Source organism: Mesoplodon densirostris, chromosome 12 (genome assembly GCF_025265405.1).
Source record: "Mesoplodon densirostris isolate mMesDen1 chromosome 12, mMesDen1 primary haplotype, whole genome shotgun sequence".
Classification (NCBI taxonomy): Eukaryota; Metazoa; Chordata; class Mammalia; order Artiodactyla; family Ziphiidae; genus Mesoplodon; species Mesoplodon densirostris.
This window is the reverse complement of record NC_082672.1, coordinates 51,391,647-51,415,315: the sequence shown is the minus strand read 5'-3', so window position 1 is coordinate 51,415,315 and position 23,669 is coordinate 51,391,647. Positions and strand designations below refer to the sequence as shown.

Below are 23,669 nucleotides of genomic sequence, written 5' to 3'. Positions count from 1 at the left end.
AAATAATTTCACGTTCCAGAGGCTGGGAAGTCCAAGATCAAGTTTCCAATAGGATTTGCTTTCTGGTGAGAGCTCTTTTCCTGGCTTGCAGATAGCCACCTTCTCACTGTGTCCTCACATAGTGGAGACAGAGCTATCTAATGTCTCTTCCTGTTTTATAAGGATAACAGTTTTAGCAGATTACTTAGCTTATTCAGGTAAAGTTTTTTTAAAAAATGTTTGTTCCTCCAGTGATTGAATTTACAAAATGGAGTGGACAGTTACCACCTTAAATCATTGTAGAAATAAACACGGTATGATAAGTAGGGAAAATTTTGATAAAAAATTCTACTGCAAAGGTAATGCTCGCACTCTTTCCTAATCAACAACCATAACTTATTCAGCTTTCCTTTACTAAACACTTGGGTGAAGAAATGAAGGACCAAGGAAGCCTTCAAGAAGAAAGCAAAGGTCAAAGCAATTTCAGGCTAAAAGGGAACAATCACTCTGAGTTTTCAAAGGCTTGCCTATAGGGACACATTACAAGTGTTAATTCTTTGGGTAAGATTCACATTTACCAGACTGAACGTTTATAGTCACTGCCATTTTAAGTTTTGATCCTCAACTCATTGGGAAATTGCCCAACACTTGTATTTGTCTTGTACTGCTTTTAAGCTCTTGAAATACTGAACTTTTAAACGTTTCATCCCCCTAAGACTGTAAAGCTTTTTGAGGGAAAGAGCTTTATTATGTCCCTACCCCTGTTAATCACCAAGAGGGTCACAATGAGCTCAATTAATCTACTGAATCATTTAACTTTCATTTTTTTTGGAATGCCCTTGGGATATGCATTTTGTAAATGGACACTCAACATGTTTATAGTGAAAATATAATGGCTGAGAGCCTGGCCAGTGTAAACACATTCTTTCTACGTCTTAATGACAAAGGATTGCTTAGATTTAGAGAAGAAAAAGGGGGCCTCCCTGGTGGCGCAAGTGGTTGAGAGTCCGCCTGCCGATGCAGGGGATACGGGTTCGTGCCCCGGTCTGGGAGGATCCCATATGCCGCGGAGCGGCTGGGCCCGTGAGCCATGGCCGCTGAGCCTGTGCGTCCGGAGCCTGTGCTCCGCAACGGGGGAGGCCACAACAGTGAGAGGCCCGCATACCGCAAAAAAAAAAAAAAAAAAGAAAAAGGGTGATTTCTTTTACAGTGTGTTATAAAGTATTAAAAAGAAGCAACTGAAAGTTCTTTGGATTTTATGCTCTACCACAGTGCAAAGCCCTGGGTAATCTGGCCTCCTGGTTCTTCGTGCAAAGCAGAAAATCAGACTCAGGGTAATGAATTCTACCCAGCCTTGGGCACTTGAAGCTGAGAGCTGTGATCGTACATCATCTTCCACACTGCCAGCTTATAAACGAAATGCAAACTCTGGGCTTCTCAGTGGGGCAGGCACACAACGAGAGGAGAGGGGCCGCACGCAGAGGGGTCAAGCCCAGGAAGCAGTCAGAGACCTCTAGCCCAGACCTCCCCCTCCGCAGACAACCCGAAGTAGAAGCGCGGATGTACGTGGGCAGAGATGTGTGCCCAAGAGACGGGCACAGATGGACCGGGGACATTCGGAGCAAGGGAGCAAGGACACAAACCACGAAGGGTGATGAGAATCCACCTCGTGGACGGTATTTTGTGCCAGTGAGTGTGTGAACGTGTAAAATCTACTCCGGAACGGGTGGCCGCGGAGCCCGGCCTGGCGCGGCCTCCAGGGAGAAAAGAAAGAGGTGGCTTTGTTCCCGGGATGTGAATGAGGGAGCCGAGGCCGAGCTTACAAAAGGCAGCGTTCCGCGGCGAGAACACTTGTCTCGGTAGGGGTTTGGACAGCGCGCGAAACTCGCAATCAGGCTCCCAGCCGGAGCGGCCGGCTGCATAAATGCCCGCAGTGGGGACAGCCTTGTTGGCCCCTGAGCTTCGCTCGTAGAGGCCGTGGCGCGGGCCCCGCCGCGTCCCCCAGCTGGCGCGGGCGGCCCCACGCGCCCGCCACTCCGCTGAGCTGCCAGCACAACATTCCGTTTAAAAATAACACCCACGTGCGCTGGTAAACAAGCGCGCGCTGCTGCTGGTGCCGCGCGCCCAGGGCGAGCCTGTGAAGCGCGCTCTCGCGCGCGTCCGCCCTCCTCCCGCACGTGTCTGCCGGCTCCGCCCGAGCTGCGCTAGCGCGGCCCAGTCTCCGCCCCTTCGGAGGGCCGCTCACCGCCCAGGAGCCCCAAGATCGGCCGCTGCCGGGCCCTAGCGCCCCCCGTATTACCAGGCGTGCCCCGCAGAATGCTCTCCAACTTTCCTCCCCTGATGCCACCTCATCGCGGCTGGACACATCGTCTCAGGTCTGCTCCTTCCCTCCCCTCCCCGGTCTTCTCACGTCCCTCGCCTTTTAACTCCCCCTCCCATCAGCGCGCGGAGGATTGGCTCCTGGTTCGCCCTCTCTCTACCCTCTCCTCCTTCCTTCCTTCGAATTTTACTCGATTGTTTATTATTTGTTGGGGGGCGGAGAAGGGGGGCGGAGAGGGGCGTCTGGGGCCTGGTGACGGGTGGCCGCGGCCAGTCAGCGCGCGGCGTGGCTTGACGAGTAAGCGGCGCGGCTTGACGAGTAAGCGGCGCAGCGAATGGCGACGCGGCGCAGAGATCCCGGGTCACGCGCTTGTGGATACAATGACATCATCTGTTTGTACGCGTCGAACTAGCTTGGTGCAGGGGCGGGGCCGTGCGTCACTTGAGTGACGGGTCCTGCGCAAAGCCCGGAGCCTGGAGTCGGCCGGGTGGGCGGATTCCTGGGTACTCTGGGTTGGACCTTTTTGTGTACGGGGTTGTTGCGGAGTCCGCTTTGGACTCCAAGATATTTCTAGTGACTTGGAAGGATTTGGGGAGTGGGGGCGGGGAAAGATATTTATAAACCAAAGCGGATAGAATTTTGGTGTGCGTGTCGCATGTATTGCATTCTTAGTGCACAAATGAACGAATTTGGGTACTGATCGTAGGATAAGGACTTGTGAAGATATTTTTCTAAATCTAAAGGAGCATCTTTATTTTAAAAAGTAAAAAATGCACAATTAGGTGTTTTGCCGTCATTTAAAAATTAGACTCATTATTTCCCATTCACAGTTGTTCAAAATTTGTTCTTGCATTTAGGAATGTGGAATAATCTGCTTTTCTCCCGAGTTACACTTCTCCCCTTGTTTGCCGTGAAATTCACGAAAAGTGAAACACGATTGCGGTCAAGCGTCCTAGGTTAGTGCAAACCTCTTGGTGCCTGATCAAATCTGAGGGCATCGGTTTATCGAAGTCCTGAGGGCACGAACATCTTCGCTTGCCAGTATTTTCACGCTGAGGTAACCCTTGCCATCTGCGGTCAGCATCTTATCTCGGGTGTTACCTGGTGTCGGGTTCTAATGGGGAACCGGACACCAGGGCGGGCGCAGAGCCTGGCGGAGGGACGCGCTAGCTGGGGACCCCCCGGTGCCAGGCGCCCTGCTCCGAGTCAGGGAGGCCACGCGACTGCGCTGGTGGAGGGTCTGGGGCTCTGCGGGCCCCCCCTCCCTCTTCTCGTGGGCCAGCGCCGCGCTTTGTTGTTGAGGCTCGCGGGAGAGAGGAGGAGCCCGGCGGGTACCGCTGCTGGAGCCTGCGGAGTCCCGGCCCCCGGCGCGCGGCCTCACACCCAAGCCCGCGGCTCCGCGGGGCCGGGTCGCGCAGGCGCGCGCGCGCGCACACACACGCGCACACACACGCACACCCGGGCCCGCCGCCCAGCCCTCCCCCTGGGCGGGGACCCGCCCGCCCGCCCGCCCGCCGTCAGCTTAGGTTGAGGCACCCTGCGTGTGTCTATAACTTTGTGCTGCTGCCGCGGCCGCCCTGCTCGTGGAAGGGAGGAGGAGGAATGTGGAAGGCAGCAGCGCGCAGGCTGACAGGCGGTTCTTCAGGCGGGCTGCGGCGGCGGCTGGAGCACCTCTTCTTGGCCGAGGTTGCGCGCCCCCTCCTCGCCCTGCCCCGGCCCCGCGCAGGATTGTGAGTCCTCCCCCCTCGTCCCTGAAGAGAAGGAACCCAGGTAGGCGCCGGAGCTGTGCAGCGGGTCGGCCGCCTTCCCGGTGACTCCGGATCTGCTTCTGAGCTGGGCCAGGCGCTTCCCTTTTCCCTCCCCGTGACTCGGTGTGCGCGCCGCTCTTCTCTCCCGCTAGTGTTTTTAAAGGACTTGAGTGAAGGGGGGAAACTGTCAAGATGGCAGCAGCGGGAGCCAGGAGGTGATGAACGTGCTGGTCCGGGTTTTCTGGCGGCCCGGGAGACTTGGTGCTTCCCGACCTGTTGGAAGATTGACGTTCCGACTTGCCCCCTCCTCTCGCTCTTACTGGGAAGGGGGTGGAGTACACGACGCCCGCGGGAAAATAAACCACACAAACCCCCAAAGTGGCCGTTGCTGCTCGGCTCGACCCCTTGCTAATACCCGCCGAGCTGCTTGCCTCCCTTCTTCCCTCTTTCCTTTTTTTCTGGAAGTGACAAGGGCCCGTTTGCTCTCGGACCCACGTTCACCCTCTCAGCCCGCGGGCGAAGAGGGGAGAAGGGAGCTGCCCGCGCCTTCCCCGGGCTTGGGCCCTTCGTTAGGAGGGGGGTGGTGGCAGGGGGGCGCGGAGGCGGCAGGGCCAGGAACTGGGAGAAGAGCCGAAGACGCCACAGACTTTGGCGGCGTCGCCGCGGGAAGCACTTGAGCGGGCCGGAGCGAAACATAAACAAACGCACGCCCGCCCAGACTCGGGCTCCGAACACGGCTGGGCTGCGCCAGCTCGGGCTGCTGCCCGCTTTAAAGGCGCGGCCCGCGCCCCTCCCCCTTCTTCCCCGCCCCTCCCCCTTCTTCCCCGCCCCGCCACCTAGCCCAGGAGAGACCTGCAGCTTCCGCGGCGGCGGCGGGGGGAGTGGGGAGTGCCCCGTGAGAGCCCGTCCATTCGCTCCAGTCTCCCCAGCGGCCTGGTAGGGGGCCCGCGTCTGCTGCGCCAGGTCCGCGGGACGCACGTCTCCAGGTCTGCCTGCTTCTGGGAGGCGGGCGCGGTGCGATTGGGAAGCGGTGGCCGCGGCGGCGGCGGGCGAGGACTGGTCTCCAGCCCGGGATAACCAACTCTCCTTCTCTCTTCTCTCGTGCTTCCCCAGGCGGCGGCAGTAGCGGCGACGGCGGCGCCCGGGAGCCCGAGCCTTCGCGGCGCCCCCGTCCCTCCCCCGCCGCACCCCGCCCCGGCGCGAGAGGAGAGCGCGAGAGCCCGAGCCGCGGGCGGGCGGGCGGCGAAGATGGCAGAGGCGCCGGCCTCCCCGGCCCCGCTCTCTCCGCTCGAAGTGGAGCTGGACCCGGAGTTCGAGCCCCAAAGCCGGCCGCGCTCCTGTACGTGGCCCCTGCAGAGGCCGGAGCTCCAGGGGAGCCCGGCCAAGCCCTCGGGGGAGGCGGCCGCTGACTCCATGATCCCCGAGGAGGAGGACGATGAAGACGACGAGGACGGCGGCGGTAGGGCCGGCTCGGCCATGGCGATCGGCGGCGGCGCGGGCGGCCCCCTGGGCTCTGGGCTGCTCCTGGAGGACTCGGCTCGGCTGCTAGCTCCGGGAGGGCAGGACCCCGGGTCCGGGCCAGCCCCCGCGGCGGGCGCGCTGAGCGGGGGGACGCAGACGCCGCTGCAGCCTCAGCAGACACTGCCACCGCCGCAGCCGGGGGCGGCTGGGGGCTCCGGGCAGCCGAGGAAATGCTCGTCGCGGCGGAACGCCTGGGGGAACCTGTCATACGCCGACCTGATCACTCGCGCCATCGAGAGCTCCCCGGACAAACGTCTCACTCTGTCCCAGATCTACGAGTGGATGGTGCGCTGCGTGCCCTACTTCAAGGATAAGGGCGACAGCAACAGCTCTGCCGGCTGGAAGGTGCGTACTCACCTGGGGCCGGCGGCCAGACCCGCCGGGCCTCCTGCGCATTGCGAGATGTGCCTTCGATTCGTCGGAGCGCGCCTGCGGGCGCCGGGGAGAGGGGTTGGCAGGGAGAGCATCCGCTGTGAGGCTTTGGGGGTTCTTTGTGACCCCGGAGGAGGGGAACCCGGGGATGGCCGCGCAGGCGGCGGGACGGGGAGAGGAGGCTCCTGGGGAAGCCTCGGGCATGGCCAGGTTAGGAGAGGGCGCGAGGGACGCTGGCGAGGGAAGGGCAGACGGACAGGAGTGCATTTGCCGGGTTCCTGGGTCATCGCAGAGGAGGTAGGTCCTCGGCCAACTTTGGAGTCGATTTCCCGGTAGTGGGTGCACGCGAGGCCGCTGCGGGTGGAGTGAGGGGACGTGTTTGGGAGTCGGTGCCCGGAGGTGAGGTTGCATGTGTGGTTTCCAGTAGGTCTCAGGAGCATGGTGTGTTGTGACTAGCTGGATGAGAACCCTGTGTCCAAGTTTCGGGCTTGTGGGTGTTAATTCCCACAGGCACATCGATCCCATGACAAAAAGCAGTGGTTGTAAACCTTTTCTTGGCCAGTTCTCTTTCCTTGCCTGTGTTGACACCTTTATTCCTCAGAGATGTCTCAACAGCAAACCCGCCTCGGAGTAGCCTCTGAGATGATTTGGGACCTGGAACGGGCCAGCCCTGCCACCTCGACAGGGACTAGCCGCACCTGCTGCTTCCCCGCTGAGGCCTGGACTCTGGCCCTGTCTGAGGCAGGGGGTCCAAGTGTGGAGGACCAGGGCCTGGCTCTTCACCTAAGCCTTTGGGAGGGAGGTTTGCTGGCAGGGCTGGACTGTAATGGCTTCTACCTGTTATTATAAGTGAACCCGAAGAGAGGCTCTCTACTGCTCCTTTTCTGCCTCTTGGGGCACTGGACACGTGGTAGGGAGAGAGGTGTGGAAAGGCCTATGATGTAATGACTTCCTGCAGTTGGGCATCCAGAGAGATTAACTCCTGTCCCCCTGCTGGGCTGCTGATACCCAACTGCTTTGCTCTTGCACCTCATCCTCCTGGTCCCATCTCCTAAGATATGAATGTGTACCGGGCAAAAGAGAGCCCTGTGCCTTGTGCAGCTGGAGATGCATATCGTTTGTCAGTTGCTTCTATTAACAAGTTAGCCTTTTTTTTTTTTCTTTTAATTAAAGAGGTAGTTGCTTTCTCCTTCTGTCCTTTCCTTCGTTGTCTTTGGGGAGCCCTGTACTTCCTGGATTCCAGTGGGTGTGTAAAATAAGAATAATTTGACCTTAGGTGGACAACTGAAACACTGTAGAAGAGTCAGTGTATGAAAAAGCTAAAGAATTTAGTGTTATTGACTTTTAATTTGCTTTTAAAAAATCTTGCAAAGTGCCTTCAAAAATTTTTTTTAGTATTGGGAAAGGCTTGTTTAGATACTTTAAAAGCAAAACGTGTGCTTTGATATTATTCCACAGATCTGGCTCATCCTTGAACAAATGCTGATATTATGAATCTTACATTTGATTTAATTTTATTGCTTTGCAAAAGAATATGAGTTGTGTGATATGAGAGATATTTATGAAACAGATGAGAGTTCCGTTTCAAAACAGTGCTAATGTGATACCTTTAAAAATTGAGTTTCCAGGGCTTTCTTGGTGGCACAGTGGTTGAGCGTTCGCCTGCCGATGCAGGGGACACGGGTTCGTGCCCCGGTCCGGGAAGATTCCACATGCCGTGGAGCAGCTGGGCCAGGGAGCCATGGCCGCTGAGCCTGCGCGTCCGGAGCCTGTGCTCTGCAACGGGAGAGGCCACAACACTGAGAGGCCCGCGTACCGCAAAAAAAAAATAAATAAAATTGAGTTTCCAAGTGGATAGTAAGGGTTAATCTCAAGGTTCATTGTTAGGAAGGGGTGAATTTATGGGATCTAAGAAGACGGATTTTGGGGGGTGGTGGGATATTTTCCAAATTTCTCACACTTGAAATTTAGTCCTGCGTATTTTGAATTTGGCAGAAAATCTGTTAGTTAACAGTTAGCTTTAAGTTAGTTAAAAAGTTAACATAGGAAGGGTTTTTACTTTTCTTATTATTTTTAAGATTATGAAAGTAATTTAAACTCCACAAATACTGTTTTTTGCATCGTATTTATAGTTAAAGATAATACCAGTTTATAGTATTTGAATTTTTTATAGTATCTGAATTTAAGATTTATGTGAGAAAGTGGTATTACCAAAAGTAGCCATGAGTTGAGACTGGATTAATTATTTTTTCATGTAGCTTGCAGGATTTGCAATAGAGATTTTGGACCTAGTCATAAACTTTGTGGTTTTATGTCCTAACTATTTTTGGTCTCATGGTTTCTTTTTTCCTGCTCTGTTGTCGCATCTTTCTTTAACTAAAATCCTGTTAAATATTGTGAATTGAAACTTCCCAGCCCTAATATGTTTAATACAGGGCACATATTCTATGAGTATTTTTACTTGAAAATTTTACACCAATTCTGTTTCTGAGTATCACACAAAAACTAATCCTTGAAGACTATAGGGATGTAATTTAGTTGAAGAATTTTTGTAAGATGACCTTTATCAAAAGATGCAGCCATGCAGGAACTTCCAAATCTTTGATGATGGAGAATGCCCTTTGAAACTGGGGCTGCTGGTTTCACATTCCGATTATGACTAATAGCCAAGCTTTTTTGTGCTTGTGGTTTAGTGGGGGGTGGAAGAAGAGGGACAAGGGAGAGGTCAGGAGCTAATTGTGACCCATTTCCATGCATCCGAGTTTCAGGAGTTGATTTCTATCATGATTAGTCATTTTGGAAGCATGCATGTGCATTTAAACCACACTACTTTCATTCTGAGTTATGCATGCAGGTTTTTAACTTCTAAAAATGTCTAGAATTCAGGTTAACCTCTCCTAGTCATGTGTGCACATAGGCATAATAGGCACGGTCTAGACCTTACTTCTTTTGTAGCTTTTTGGACTATTGTATTATGAGATATTGTAACCAGAATTATCTCTCTAAGATCGTCGACTGAATTAGAAAAGAGGCCTTAGAGATCAGAATTGAGACCAGTGGCTCAAAATCCTGGTTGCATGTTAGAATTACCTGGGAGCTTTTAAAAAATACCAGTGCCCAGAGAACCTGATTCAACTGGGCTGATGTGTGGGCATTGGTTGGTGGGGTTGTTTTAGTTTTATTTTGAAGTTTCTCAGGTGATTTTAATGTACAGCCAGGATGAGGTTTGCAGATCTTCAACCCCCTTATTTTATAGGTGAAGAACCTGATTCTTCAAGTTAATGACTTTTCTAAGGTCACACAGGTAGTTAATACAGAGGTAGTTAGTAGCCGTGGTTCTAGAGATCTTTTTCACACTGTTTTTCTCTTTAAATTGATCCTTTTTAAAGGTTATTTATTAAATACTGAGTAGTCTTATGTAAGTAGAAGTTGTTTTCCTGAAAAGCATATTTGCCTCTCAATCTAAAATATCTTGGTTATTGTTTCAGCATCAGAAGATGGATGATTATTGATGGAGGCTGAGTGAGTGCACAGTGTTTTTAAAGCTGTCTGGTGCCTATCAGGATGGGTACTTAGGAACTATGAAGTGACGAAGGAGGCAAAAAAAGAGAGCATTTTAGCAAAAGGAGGAAGCTCTTGGTTAACTGAAGTTTGTCGGATGCAAACTGTGCTAGGGAGAAAGGTGATGGCTATCTTGCAGGTTCCCTTACCTCGGGCATGAAAGTAGAAATGAATAATCAGATGTGGTTAAGAGGGGAAAAGGTTACATTTCCCTTAATTCAGATTCAGCTTACTTGCATGGCACCTGTAACTGAGCTGGTGAGTTGTCTGTTTCCACCTGTCTCAGGCAGACCTCTAGGACTCCAGGGTTTATCTGGTAAGGCCCATTTATTACTGATTCTCCTACACACGTCCACACATCTGTGGTTCCCATGGGTCAGGGCACAGTCACGTTAGGCAGCCATGAGTTTCTGTGGTGGTTCCTACAATTTCATAAATGTAAGATACTGTGTGAGGACTTCTGCTGCTGCTGCAGAGGATGGTTCTTCAAGAGACCGAGTCTTCCCTCATGTGAGAATGTGTCCTCTCACCAGTTCTTCCCAAGGTTGAAAGATGAGGGCTGACCCGCCACATAAAGCTTGCTCACATCCTCACTGTTCTAGCTTTTTAGATGAACGCACCCAGTTCCTTTTCAACGTACTGTGTTTAAAAAATGTTATTTTAACTGCAACTTTGATGTTTAAAAATATTTTTAACAATTTCAAAATGACAAACTCATAATAATTCCATTTTGGCCTCTAATTTTGACCTCAGTCACCTTTTGGAGTAAAGGGCCAGTTACGGTCATGCCATGTATGAGGAATCTGTCTTCAGCTTGGCCCCTGTTGCTAAAATGCTGTTTTGTAATTTCCTTTGGCAGTACTGTCTTCGTCAGTGATTCTCAACTAACATACTTCCTCTTTCTACAGCAGCAGTACACCAGGGGGACTGTTTTTCTTCTTTTTCAAAGCTGTGTCATCGACCTGTGAGGTGAAGAAATTGGCCCTTTTAGACTTTGATCGGTGAGCCCCGTGTAGCAGAGAGACTCTTTTAAAAAGAACCTGTTTGTTTTGATATGTTTATCTCCTTCTTCGAAAATGAAATGAAACTATGCAGACTTATTTTTAGGAGTTTTTAGGAGGGTTCTATTTTAAGAGAATGACACCATAGAAGAACATCTTGTAGTTAAACTTTTTAATACTCGTGATGCTTACTTAAAACCTGCAAGGTATTTTTATTTGGAAAATTAATGAAGAAGCCTTGTCCCACTAAAAAATCATTTACTTGGTTTGCATAAAGTTTAGCAGATACAGTTCATCCAAAGATCTTTATAAAAATGCAAAGATAAGACTTTCTAGGCCAGTGCCTTCTGGGGAGGTACCCAAATTACCCATTGCTGATCAGATTCCAGATTCCCTGGGCTGGAGAGAATATGGAATTTGTTTTGTTTTCATGCTCATTCATCTTGTCTGTGAGGAACAGACTTGCTCCTATTTTTGACTCCTCATTTTTCTCCTTACCGTTTCCTGTATCACAAATGGAGAAGCCCTGAAGACCACTTTGGCTTTTTGCTGCTATAGAAGGAGCTGGGGATGACACATATGTAGGTGGGTTCGTATCAGTGGATGATACAGCTGGCGTACAGTAAGTGAGTAAAAGATTGGAAAGAGAAAACCTTTTTACCCGTTTGCGTCTCATGCCATTGGATTCATTCAGCAAGTATGTATCAACGGCATACAGTGTGCAGGGCGTTCTGCCCGGCCCAGGGATGCAGTGGTAGCACAAGGCAGATAAGGTTCCAGTTCATAGGAGTTTGTGTTCTCTTGGGGGAAGACAGAAAATAAACATGCAAATCTGTGCTCTGTAGACTTGTCCCTTCTCTTTGCCTTTTTTCCCCTCTGTACTTCTACTTTCCTTAGTGCTTCGGCGCTCTGCAGAGAAGTTACCAGCAAACTGAAAAGTCGAAGTTGAGCTCTGGCTTGGAGCTGGCTTTTAGCTCTCTGCAGATCATCTTCAGCTTGCTTTGGAGATGCAAGACCGCTGTCACATGGCTCCTGCAGTTTGGGTCTGTTTGGGAGAAGCTGGGACCTTCCCAGGCCCACCTGGATTAGAGCATGCCTGTGGCCCTGGACTAATCTGGGGTCCCCAATTCTGTTTCCTGGGGCTGTGGTATAGGACCGGCCTCTCGGAGTGGATGTGGAGCCTTGATGCAGTCGAATCATCTGTATTGCTTCTTGCCTCAAATTCAGAACTAAACGAAGTCTTAAAAATCATCTAACTACTTCATTTTGCAAGTGAGGAAACAGGCCAGGAGCACGTCAGGGACTACCTCAGGGACCCACAGCTAGCAGGGGTGGAGTTAAGAGTGTCTGTGTGAACTGAACCCAGGGCACTAGTGTTCTGTAATATCTGTTACTAACCATTGTGGTTTCACAGCTGTTCGAGTCATCTCCATTTCTGCAAACTCTTACTTCATTTTCTCTCCTCTGCTTCCCCTCCCCCATCCTTTAGGCTGGCTGGCAGGACAGTAGCTGTGTTTCTCTTTTTGCATTCTGCATCAGCACGCTCCGCTCACCTTGCTGGAAAAACCTACTCTCTCAACCCCACCCGACCCTGCCCACCCTCTGACTCCTGTCTGTTCCTTTTGCCATTTTTCTGTGACTCCTGTATATTCTCAACTACAGTGTAAAAGCCTTGAAAGCAAGGAAGGTGTCTAACAGACAAAAGCATTTCTGATGCTGGGATCTGCTCTTGGGATCATTACGTCCTCAGCCCATGAGCCTAGCCTTGTTCTGGGGCAGTAACACTGAAAGGGGATGACGTGACTCAGGAGTGGGGTGACGTCATGTGTAGAATCTTTTGGATACTTGTAGCTATGAAGGTGGCCCAGACCTCCTAGTGTTGGTGTCGATATGATATAGTGTAATTATGAAATGATGCTCTGCTATCTAAGGCATGTCTTGTAGTGTCTTATTTCTGCAGTTCTAGTGTAGAGGTCCTTGAAAACTTCATCAGTGCCCGTCACTATCCATCACAGAAACTGAGGGAAACCTGATCTTCGGATGACTTTTCCTTAAGAGAAGGTTGACATCAAGTCTTCCCTCTGTGTGTGGACCCCACTTTATGCAGCATCAATATGACTGTCTAGAAAGAGTCACCATGGCATTGTTCAGCCTAAAACGTACAGACTTACCCACGACCGGAGCACAGCTGTGGTGTCAAACTAAGTTGTCTATAATGTTCTGCATTTGGGGCATAAATCCTAGATGTACTTGAAGTTTTTTATTTATGGATTGGAAAATAGAAGTCACATATGAAGGAAGAAGAGATAGCGAGCCGTCTGAGCTGGACCTTTCCAGGGCTAGTCTGCAGCTTTTCTGAAGTAGTTTTCTGAATAGGTGGTTCAGATAGTGATTATCATAGAAGATCCCAATTCTGATTGCATCACTGCCCAGACAGGCTCAGCATCTAACCATTTTATTCTTGACTGAACAACTTTCATTTCTCAGTATTGCAGTTTCCCCAGTTGGAAAAAGAAGTATAATAGCAAGCATCTGTAGACTATTGTGATGTATCACTCCTTCCTGGTGAAACACAAATGCATAATTAGAGTATGTTTCAAGCTGGGCTTTTTTTTTTTCACCCAAGAGTGTGCATTTTCACTTGGACCTTTTTTTGTGGTTTTAATCTTGAGGCTTTCTCTCTGGAGTGTGTTAGTCCCTACTATGGGATAACATTACAAAGTGAAGTAGACTAAGTTCTCTGGTGGCCTGTGGTACCTGCACTAATTTGCTACTTCTATAATGTGTCTGTGGTGAAGAAGCCAAGTTATCTTCTGGGGGCTCACCATGCCTGGGTGTCCAGATGCACTGCTGGCCTGCAGTGGAGAGGTGAGCTTAGAGCAAGGAAAGCTGTGGCACACTTGTGGGGCAAAGCCAAGGTAGGAAGTGGCCCCTGCCACACGCAGATAAGCGAATGCATTAGCTTTTCTCTGGAGTGAACCCATAATAAACCCAACAGATGCCTTTGGCAGTTTTCAGTATGTGTTTTGTAATTTCTTATTTACTTCTTCGAAGACTTTGTGTGTAAATGTGTGGGAGAATCCACATCATATTTTTCCTTGTGTTTTGGATGTCTAGTGAAATTAATAACGTGGCTCCTGAAACCACTGAGAATTTTCTTTAAATTTAGAGCCAGCAGAGGGAGTACCCAAGTCTTTAAACTGATCTCAAGGTTTTTTTCCCCACATAGCTAAAATAATACCTTGGTTAAAAACAACAAAAAAAAGAACTCTAAAGTGCTTCCGTGTAGGCTTATGTCATTGTTAGAAAAGGGTAATTTGGAGGAGGGAGTGTTTAAAAACCCAAGGTAACTTTTTTAAAAGGAAACTTTGGTCTTCTAAGACCCATGGTCCAATTCCCATCCCCAAATAGTTAAATGAAAGCGTTTTTAACTGAAAAATGTCTTCCCCTGGCTTACATCTTTTTGCTGCTCCACTCTTGATAATATATGTGAATGTTCATCTATACCTGATACCGAACTTCACAGTATGTCAAGTGTCTGGGTCAGTGGATGGTTCTGTGTTTTAGTGCTCTTTTGATTGAGACTTTTGATATTTTCCAAGATTTCATTTTCCTGTGGGTGAGAGAAAGGCAAAAGCTACATTATTCCCAGTTCAGATTTAGTAGTTATGGATCCACTGGAGATGATAACTTTGACATTTTTATCATCTAAAGTTCTGTAGTTCTGTGAAGCTGTAATTTGTCATCTCCCTCCACTTTGCCCCATATTTTGGTGGTGGTGGTTTATTTTCATTTGGCAGCTGTACTGGGTTGAATAGTATCCCCCCCAAATTCATGTCCACCTGGAACCTCAGAATGTAACCTTGTTTGGAAATAGCGTCTTTCTGGGGGTAGTTAGTCAAATTAAGGTGAGGTCATATTGGATTAGTGTGGGCCCTAAATCCAATGACTTGTATCCTTATGAGGAGAAGAGAGGACATGGTAGATGCAGAGAAGGCTGCATGAAGGCTGAGGCAAAGGTTGGAGCAATGCAGTTACAAGCCAGGGAGCATCAGACTGCTGGGAGATAGCAGAAGCTAGGCAGAGGCCAGGAAGGATCCTCCCCTGAAGCCTTCAGAGGGAGGAGCATGGTGCTGCCCATGCCTTGATTTTGGACTTCTAACCTCCAGCACTGTGAGAGAATAAGTTTTTGTTGTTTGAAGCCCCTAAGTTTGTGGTAATTTGTTATTGTAGCTCTAGGAAACAAACACAGGAGCACAGGGGTGGAAGAGAGGGACAGGAAGGGCTGTAGATAGAAGAGAAGAATAAAAAGGTTTTATTTTATTTTTTTTTTAAATTGAGATATAACTGACACACAATATTATTAGTGTCAGGTGTACAACATAATGATTTGGTATTTATATGTGTTGCAAAATGATCATCACCGTAAGTCTAGTTAACATTTCTTTTTCTTGTAATGAAAACTTTTAAGATTTACTATCTTAGCAACTTTCAGATATACAAGTATTAACTACAGTCACCATGCTGTATATTACATCCCCAGGACTTACTTATTTTGTAACTGGAAATTTGTATCTTTTGACCCGCTTCACATATTTTGCCCCCCCCCCAAAAAAAGGTTTTATTGAGATTAAAATTAAAATGTTAATCATTGATAGGCTACTTTCTGGTAGTTTAAATTTCTTCTTTCTTCATCCTGCTTTGAGGCACAGAAGGGAGGCATGAATTCCCCTGATTTCCCAGTGAGAACTGCTACAACTCGTCCCTCCCTCCCTCCCGCTTAGCCTGTACTCTGGGCTCCCTCCCTAACCCTCCCACTCTCCTTACTCAATTTCTACTTTTTGGCCTCTTTCGTGAAGCTGGTGGAATGGCTGTGCTTGTGGAGTGTGGACTTGAGGTTTACTCTAAGGCCATGAGGTCTGGCTGAGCGATTTGGTCTAGGACCGCCGGTCTTTAAGGACAGGGAGCAGCCTGGGTCCTCAGCGAAAGGAGAGTGAGTTTTGAAGAATTCTCTCTTCCCTGTCCCAGTCAGGCTTGAGAAGATGGAGCCCCATCAGTTTCACTGCCATCCATGGTGGCAGTAAGGCTAATCCAGAATCCCTCTGGAGTCCCCTCAGCTCCTCCTGTGCTTGTTTCAAGGCGTTTCAGAGTCTCAACACACTTGAGCCTTCAGGCTCCCGTCCCCTCTGTATACATTTATGTCCACAAAACCCAACAGTTCCAATGGAGCATAGAACAGAGAGTGGTTGTCCTCATCCAAGTAGCAGCAGGTATTTTCTAGGTACCTCGTAGGTGTTTGGGCTGAATTATTCAGAAGTATTTAAGAATCAGAATTGCATCTGTTTTTTTTCTCATATTTCAAAACGATATTTTTGGGAAAGGGAGCCAGGGTTATAAGTCATCTGGAAGCACAGTTTTGTTTTTACAATAAAAAGAGGAGTTGACACAAGATATTCTGAAGCCTAGTTATAATAATAATAGTAGTAGTAACTATGATTTATTGAACACTTACTATGTGCCAATCAGCTAGGTTTTTTACATTTAATATTGATCCTATGTGATAGGCATTTAAATATAAATCCCAATTGAAAGGCAAGAAAATGGTTCAGAGAGGTTTCAGTAAATTGCTTGGGATTCAAGCCCAGGTTTCTTGGAACTTGTGCCTTTTCTAGTATGTTCTGCTCCCTCCGGAGTGCAGGTGGGACTTTCGGTAGGGGTGAGACAGTAAAGTTAAATAGCTCCCATTTTGTAAGTCGCTACCGTGTGCCACATTCTTTATATATATTACCATCAATCCCATTATTAATCTTTCAGAATACTGTCTTGAATGTTTATCTTCCAAACGGTGGCTGACTCAGGGTAACTAGCACATCTCTGTGTTGTTGGGGGAGTGGACGGAGACCCATGATTTAGGCTCCTGCCTCTGATTTTGCATGAGCTAATAATTTTAAGAATCCAGACAGTGCCTGGGCTTTTAGTGGGGGAGTTTGATTTGGGGATTCTCATTTCTGTTTGGACACTGCCTGTGTAACCATGGTTTACTGTGGGTCAGATAAATAGTGTATTAGTATTGAGAACTAATAGAGCGATACATGGTGTGTGGAAATCCTTTGGGTTGGGCTTTTGTCTCTGAGAAATTTCTGCCTTGGTAGAACAGAATATCTCTGTTTCTGTAGGCTTCGGGTAGGTAGATGGATGGAGATAATACCACCAAGAAAAACGGATTTCAGGGGTAAAAAACCACAACAACATTTATAAGAAGTTTCTGGCGGAAGTGTGGTTGCTGAGTCAGATCTCATAATTAAAGGTATTAAGCATATTTTGTGAGGTGGTCGACCCTTTGCAATGCAGTTACTAACGGGTTTAAAGGCAGGTACTAAGACAGAAACAGAAAATGTTGCATAATGCAAGTGGCTGGCCAGGTTAAAGTGTTTATCTTATTAAGAAGCTTACTGCTTTTGTCTTCAAGGTAAAATATGTATGAGGAGGACCTAAAATGATGCTTTTAATTGGCCATAGGAATGTAGCACCCATGCCCCCTGAGATAAAATATGGCTTGCAGAACACTAATCCCATGTGTGTGTTGGAAAAAATTTTAGAACTCTCAGTTTCACAGTAAAGATAGGTGAGTAGTGTCTGGAGAGTGTCCAGAAGATAGAATGAAACCCCGTGATAAACGTGGAGCAGGCAGAATGGCTCTGCCTGATAGCTGAACACAGCCAGGGTGTGGGGGAGGGTGACGAGGCCAGAGGCAGCTACGAAGAAGGCGGCCTTGGCCTCTGTGGACTTTTAAAGGCACAACTCTGGGTGTAGTCCTGAAGTTGAGGCAGGGTATAAAGTTATATCCAGTACAGCTGGTTAGATGTCTCCTGGAAGACCGGCACTACATGAAAAAGATCAAGTGGAGAGTTAAGCCATTGACTCGCAGAATTCAAATCTCAAAACTGCCTTTTTTCCTAAAGTGTCCTAATAGTTAATTTCAAAAATGATAGTTCTTTCATCATAAATTATCTAGATAATTGTCTCGGTTCCATATTTCACATTAAGCTTGTCTGAGTGATGTTTAAAGCCTCCTGCTCACCTTCCTGTCCTTTCTCTTTTATATTTTCATTTTTAGTTTACTTAATATATTTTTTAAAAACTCAGTATAGTTTTTCTTCTAATGCTATAAGGGTTTCGTTAAGTAAAAACACTTTCTCTAGATCTCTCCATTAGAACTTCTTGTTGGTAAATTCCTTAAAAAAATTCTACCTATGGGGATGTATGTATACGTATAGCTGATTCGCTTCGTTATAAAGCAGAAACTAACACACCATTGTAAAGCAATTAGACTCCAGTAAAGATGTTAAAAAAATTCTACCTAATTTAGAACTCCGTTTTGCTGCATATTTCTTCTAGAATTTTTACCTTATATGATAGCTGTTCTGGGGCTTCGTGGCAGCCTTCATTTCCAAATCAAGGACTTGTTAATCGCACCCTTCATATTTTTTGTTTTTCTTCTTCTTTCCCCAGGCGGTAGGATGAGAAGGGACATACCATTATTCACTAGTCATTTGTCAGAATAGTCCCATTGACAGCATCAATTTGCCATTAATGAATATACCTATCATGTAAATAAACAATGGCCCATAGACTACATTTTAAGCAAGGTAATTTTTTTTTAAAAAGTAAAAAATTGAAACTCTGAGTCCAAGCATTCTCCTGAATTTCTTTAAAAGAACAATGATCAGATATATACACAACTATGTATAAAATAGCTAACTAATGAGAACCTGCTGTATAGCACAGGGAATTATACTCAATGCTCTGTGGTGACCTAAATGGGAAGGAAATCCAAAAAAGAGAGGATATATGTATACATATAACTGATTCACTTTGCTGTACAGCAGAAACTAACACAACATTGTAAAGCAACTATACTCCAATAAAAATTAATTAATTAAAAAAGAAAAGAACAGGGCTTCCCTGGTGGCGCAGTGGTTGAGAGTCCGCCTGCCGATGCAGGGGAAACGGGTTCGTGCCCCGGTCTGGGAAGATCCCACATGCCGCGGAGCGGCTGGGCCCGTGAGCCATGGCCGCTGAGCCTGTGCGTCCGGAGCCTGTGCTCTGCAACGGGAGAGGTCACAACAGTGAGAGGCCCGCGTACCGCAAAAAAAAAAAAAAGAACAATGATCAGTTATTTGGGGTGCATCATTTGTGTAACCCTGAGAAACCCGGAGTGTGCCTTGGAAATGTTGTGGGCCTGATTCTTTTAAAGTTGTCTTCCAGCTGACATGGGTGTGAGCATGCTTGCTTTAGCACACTTGGGCTCTTAAGCTCCTGACAGGTAGCTTCCTGGGTGAGCTAGTATACTGTTTCTTGAAGTTAGTGACCTCGATCAGGCCTTCTATCTACAACCCTGTCCAATACAGATGAGCTTACAGCCTTCTGTTTGAATAGATGCATGTCCTCTGCTGAACTGAATTATCTAAATCAGTCCTGTTTAGTCCCCTTCCTTTCCAAGAAAGGTCCTTTTTTTCAGGCTGAAAGTCTAGGTGATCTGGGCCATATGTTAGGCTTTACCACATTCAACCTTCATGTTAGTTGTCAAGGTGAAATTTAGCATCTGATGTATTTTGGCCGCGCTACATGGCTTGCTGGATCTTAGTTCTCTAACCAGGGATTGAACCCGGGCCCTCAGCAGTGAAAGCGTGGAGTCCTAATAACCATTGGACTGCCAGGGGAATTCCCTGGCATCCGATTGTAGGCATCTTTTAGTAGGTGTTCCTTGGGAGGAGGGAGCAGTTTATTCTGATAGTCTCATAAAATCAGGGAATGCTTCAAGTTAATTTGTGGGCAGTCAGTACTGAATTAAGTGAAGTACCATGTGTCAAATTAGGAAAGCTAACTTAAGGTGTTAGTGAAAGCTACCGTCTTCCAAATTGATTTTAACATAATGACTTAACAAGTGAATGTTTTTATCAAAAATTACTATTCTCATTTTTAAGATGCAGATTTTCCCACATCTTGGTTTTCTGATCACATCAAAGGGCTTAAATTGATGGATAGTTTTAACTGTTAGCGCAGTGGGATAACATCTGGTTTTTCTCTCTGGGCTCCCAGTGTTTGTCCTGTTGTGAGCAAAGATAATTTTCACCTGACGTCTGTCTGCGTTACCTGCGCTGAGATTCCCCGCTCTGTCCACTGACCACCAACACTGCATTCTTCTAACTGGTCTGTTTTGTGTTCATCATTCTGCCTTAAACAGGATCATAAAGCTTTCAGATATCTTTTCCGGCGTGTTACCTCATGCATCTGTGCTTAGTCAAGAAGGAAGAGAAGAAAATAACTCTTATCTTGGTTTTATCATCTGCATCACATGATCTTACAACTTTGAAGACTCACTTGTCAGTGTGGTTACTGGGGAGATAAGTCCAATTACCAAGGGCTCTGCGAGTGACTGCTGCAGGCTCTTGCCTCTGGCCTCCCCTTTAGAAAAGAAAGACGTTTAACGTTGCTCAAGGATACATTTTATTGTTTTTTCGGAGCATGATTTCAAAGTTGAACGTTTAGAGGATTTGTTTGTGAGACATTAAAAGCTCTTTGCCTCAAGTTCCTAGTTATTAACTCTTCTGAAAAAAATAGTACCGTTTTAAAAAAGGTTTCCTGATAGGTCCTTTGGACTGTTGCCACGTCTTTGGCAGTTGAGGGTACTTCCTTGATTATCTAGCTGTTTCTGATTTTTGAACCTAAGACTGCCAGTGTTGGGTTGATCCTTAGATAGTCTCAGAATCTAAGAGCCTCAGTTTTACTTGTCCTAGTCGTTCCCAGCTACTTTCCCATTCTTTCTTGTTTTGTGTCATTAGACATTATCTAAACAGGTCTTACTGTCCTTCTTCTCTCTTTCCCATCACCCATTATTTCTCTGTGACCTTCCTCCTGCATCAGTGGTTTTCAATCTTGGCCATATTTGAGAATCACGGGGACGCTTTGGAAAACACCAGTGTCGAGGTCCCATCCGAAACCAATTAGGTCAGAACCTCTAGGTATGGAGCCTGGGCATCTATATTTTTTAAAGCTGCCACGTAGTTACAATGTACAGTTAGGGTTGAGAACACTGTCTTAGACAAATGAGAGATTTTGGCTGTGGAAGTTATCAACCAATGTAATGACTTTTAGGCCTATTTCCACCCTATTCTCCATGGGGAGATGACAAGGTAGAGTTTGCTCCCTGGAAGCTCCATATAAAAAGGAAGGAGCACTATCAAATTGGGATCTAAGAGAACAGTTGGCTTCTAAGACAAGGGCATCGTTATTTAATAAACTGTGTTTAACTAGGATTTCCTCTCTACTTTCTTTTGTGTAAATGAATGTGCTGTCTTTAAAATTTTCCAACCCCCACTCATTTTTCTAGTCTCCACTGGACCTTAGTTAACTAATTTTGAAGTTTTCAGGCATTTGTAAGGAGAGACAGTGCTATTTCTAGTCATTGTATGTTTCTTGAAATCTGAGACACAGAAACTCACTCTTTTGTGCAACCTAATCTGATATACTAGAGGGTTCTACCATGTTCTGATTCATTAAGCTAGTCCTTCTCAAAGCATGGTCTCCACACCAGCAGCATCACCTAGGAACCTGTTGGAAGTTCAGATTCTTGGGCTCACCCCAAACATATTGAGTCAGAAAGTCTGGACCCAGCAATCTGTGCTGTCACAAGGTGTCCGGGTAATTCTGCTGCAAGCTGAAGTTTGAGAACCACTGCTTTTAGTCATGTGCTAAGTCCAGAATTCTTCTGGGTACGGATTAGGAGTCAAAAATCAAATTTTTCATGCCGTCTTGACTTCAGAGGCCTGATAAGAGTAGGAAAAGATGAACAGAGAGCTTGCAGTGGTATCTGTGGAGATGTAACAGAGTTCTCAGCCCTAGAATAGACTTTGCACAGATCCTTGTTGCTGTTTAGCTTTCTGTTCGGTCAAGGGCACCAACCTCCCCCCTCCCCCAGACAACAATAATAGACGATGCACTCAGGTGCACAGAGGAAGCCACGTGTTCATCCTAGTGTGTGTACTGTGTTCAGAGGACTCATGTTTAGGTTGGATTCTTATTGTTTTGTGATCTTTTCCCCGTACTTGTTTGTTTTGGTCTTTGGGGAATGTTCCTAGTTTAAGACCAGCGTCGGACAGGGAGAGTAGTCAGTCGCCTGACTCATCCACAGACGGACGTGGGACATGTGGGAGAGAGATAAGATTAAAATGTGCTGGGTGTAATCAGTGTGAGAGGGCGAGGGAAGTGAAGGGGAAGGTGATGCTGCTTTCGTGCTGAGGTCGAGGCGAGGCATTGGTGAGGAGGTGGCACGCGCATCTTGGCCCAGAGTCCTGCAGGACACACGGCCTCTCCCACCACGAGGTGAAGCCAGGTAAAGAGCAAAAAACAAGTTACTGTTGCTTGTCAGTATCCCTGGATTCCGGAGTCCATTAAACAGGGCCTCATGATCAGCCATATCAAACACAGCTGATGGCTTTAGGAATATAAATAGTGCAAAGAACAGTCAGTTGGCCGGGTCTTGGAAGTTCATTTCAGGACCTCCTAGCAGCTGCTTCAGAATGTTGCCTGAGATTCATAAATACTCTTATATCTGACACTTAAAAAAACCCAACAAACCAGGATTAGTTTGGATTACAAATTCTTCTGCTGTTAGTAGCGTACCTTTTCCTCCATGAAGCTCTATCCGAGATGACGTGGCTTGGGTGTTGAACTTCAGAGGGACAGTAATCTGGGTTTTCTTCGTGGGAATGGGGAGGGCAGGCAAGTTAGTCTCCTCAGATTCACCAAGAGTCTTGGGAAGGAGCAAGAAGGCAGGTCCAGGTGCTGGAACATCAGAAGGTTCGCGCAGTGGTGGGGAAAGCTGCATTGGGAGACTTAACGTCTGGAGCCAGAGTTTGGAGGAGAGTCCGAAATATGGTGACCTTAACACTGTGAGCACAATTCAAAACTGGGCTCCAGGAGCGCACAGGCCTTTCAAAGAAGTCAGAGGTCAGTCAGCTGGTGGGAACTTCAGCGCTTGCGACAGTGGGATGCTTCCCAAAACGGCCACTGCTCACAGAGGAAATGAACACATGTTAGTTCACTTCCATTTTGGTTTTCCTAAAGGATGGACTGCTGCTTGCATGTTTGGGGGATGGGGTGGTGGTGGTGTATGTTGGAAAAAATTCTGACATTAAGGATGCATTTACAGAGGAGTAAAGTGCCTTAAGGAACAATCTGGCTCATAAGAAAAAGCTTGCCTGGCAGCCGTGTAGAAGGCTTGGCTCCCAGCCCAAGGATCAGAGGGATCCGAGTCTTCAGCTCCTATGGCCCAGAACTGAAGATGGAAATCAGGGACATCAATCTGCTCGACCTCTCTTCAGAAATCCTCTCTGGGAGGCTGTAGAGGAGGCCTTTGGTTTTGAGGATAAGGTCCCTGAGCCCTGACTTCTACAGGGAAGGTTGTAGTTGAAGTTAGAAAGAAAGCTTTTATCCCCTCCCCACAAAAAGGGCAAAAGCAGTTGTATGTTAAAGCTGCACTGGTGTGAATGGGTGTGATGTGTGCAGTCACAACCTCTGGTTGACCTATCATTTTCATGGCTGTAACTAAAAGCTACTCTTAATTGAACAGTTATTATGGGCCACGCACTGCTGTGGGCTTTATGCTTATCAGCTGTTCTTTACAGATGGGGAGACTGAGGTATGGGGTGGCTTTGTAACTTAGCCAAGGCCATACACTCGGTAAGTGATAGAGGTGGGATACCTCTATCAGCATGCCTCTACTTGGACTAAATAAACTCCAAAATCAATAATTAATCCCAGCTTTAGGGAGTTTGATTTCATAAAACTGCCTGAGACCTCACTGGGCTCTTCTTTCCTACCGTATCTCTTATTTTGGTTTAAGAGAGGAAGGAGGGGGGTTTGCATGATCTCTGTTAAAGGTGAGGCAGTTGTGTTGCACCTGGCTGGTCGCTCCTTCGGAGCCCAGGAAGAACAGGCTTGAGTGTGTGGTTGTAGACAAGCACCCACAGTGAATGCAGAAGCCTTTTAAGACTTGCACTCCTGTGAAGTGTAATCATGCTTCGGGATGGGACTCTCCGAACTGCCTGTTCTCTCCAGGCTGCAAAGCAGATGTAAGTGATGTTCCTTGCACTCTTCACCCCC

General features: G+C 47.4%; 1 protein-coding gene across 1 annotated transcript in view; it reads left to right on the top strand.

Moving 5' to 3' along the window:
* The first annotated feature begins 2,222 nt into the window (after nt 1-2,222).
* The window catches only part of FOXO3 (forkhead box O3), a 118,217-nt gene continuing 96,770 nt past the window's right edge, over nt 2,223-23,669 (top strand). The window contains 2 exon segments of the mRNA XM_060114641.1: nt 2,223-2,354; nt 5,161-5,913. Coding sequence (XP_059970624.1) covers nt 5,296-5,913 — 618 coding nt within the window. The 5' untranslated portion in view covers nt 2,223-2,354; nt 5,161-5,295.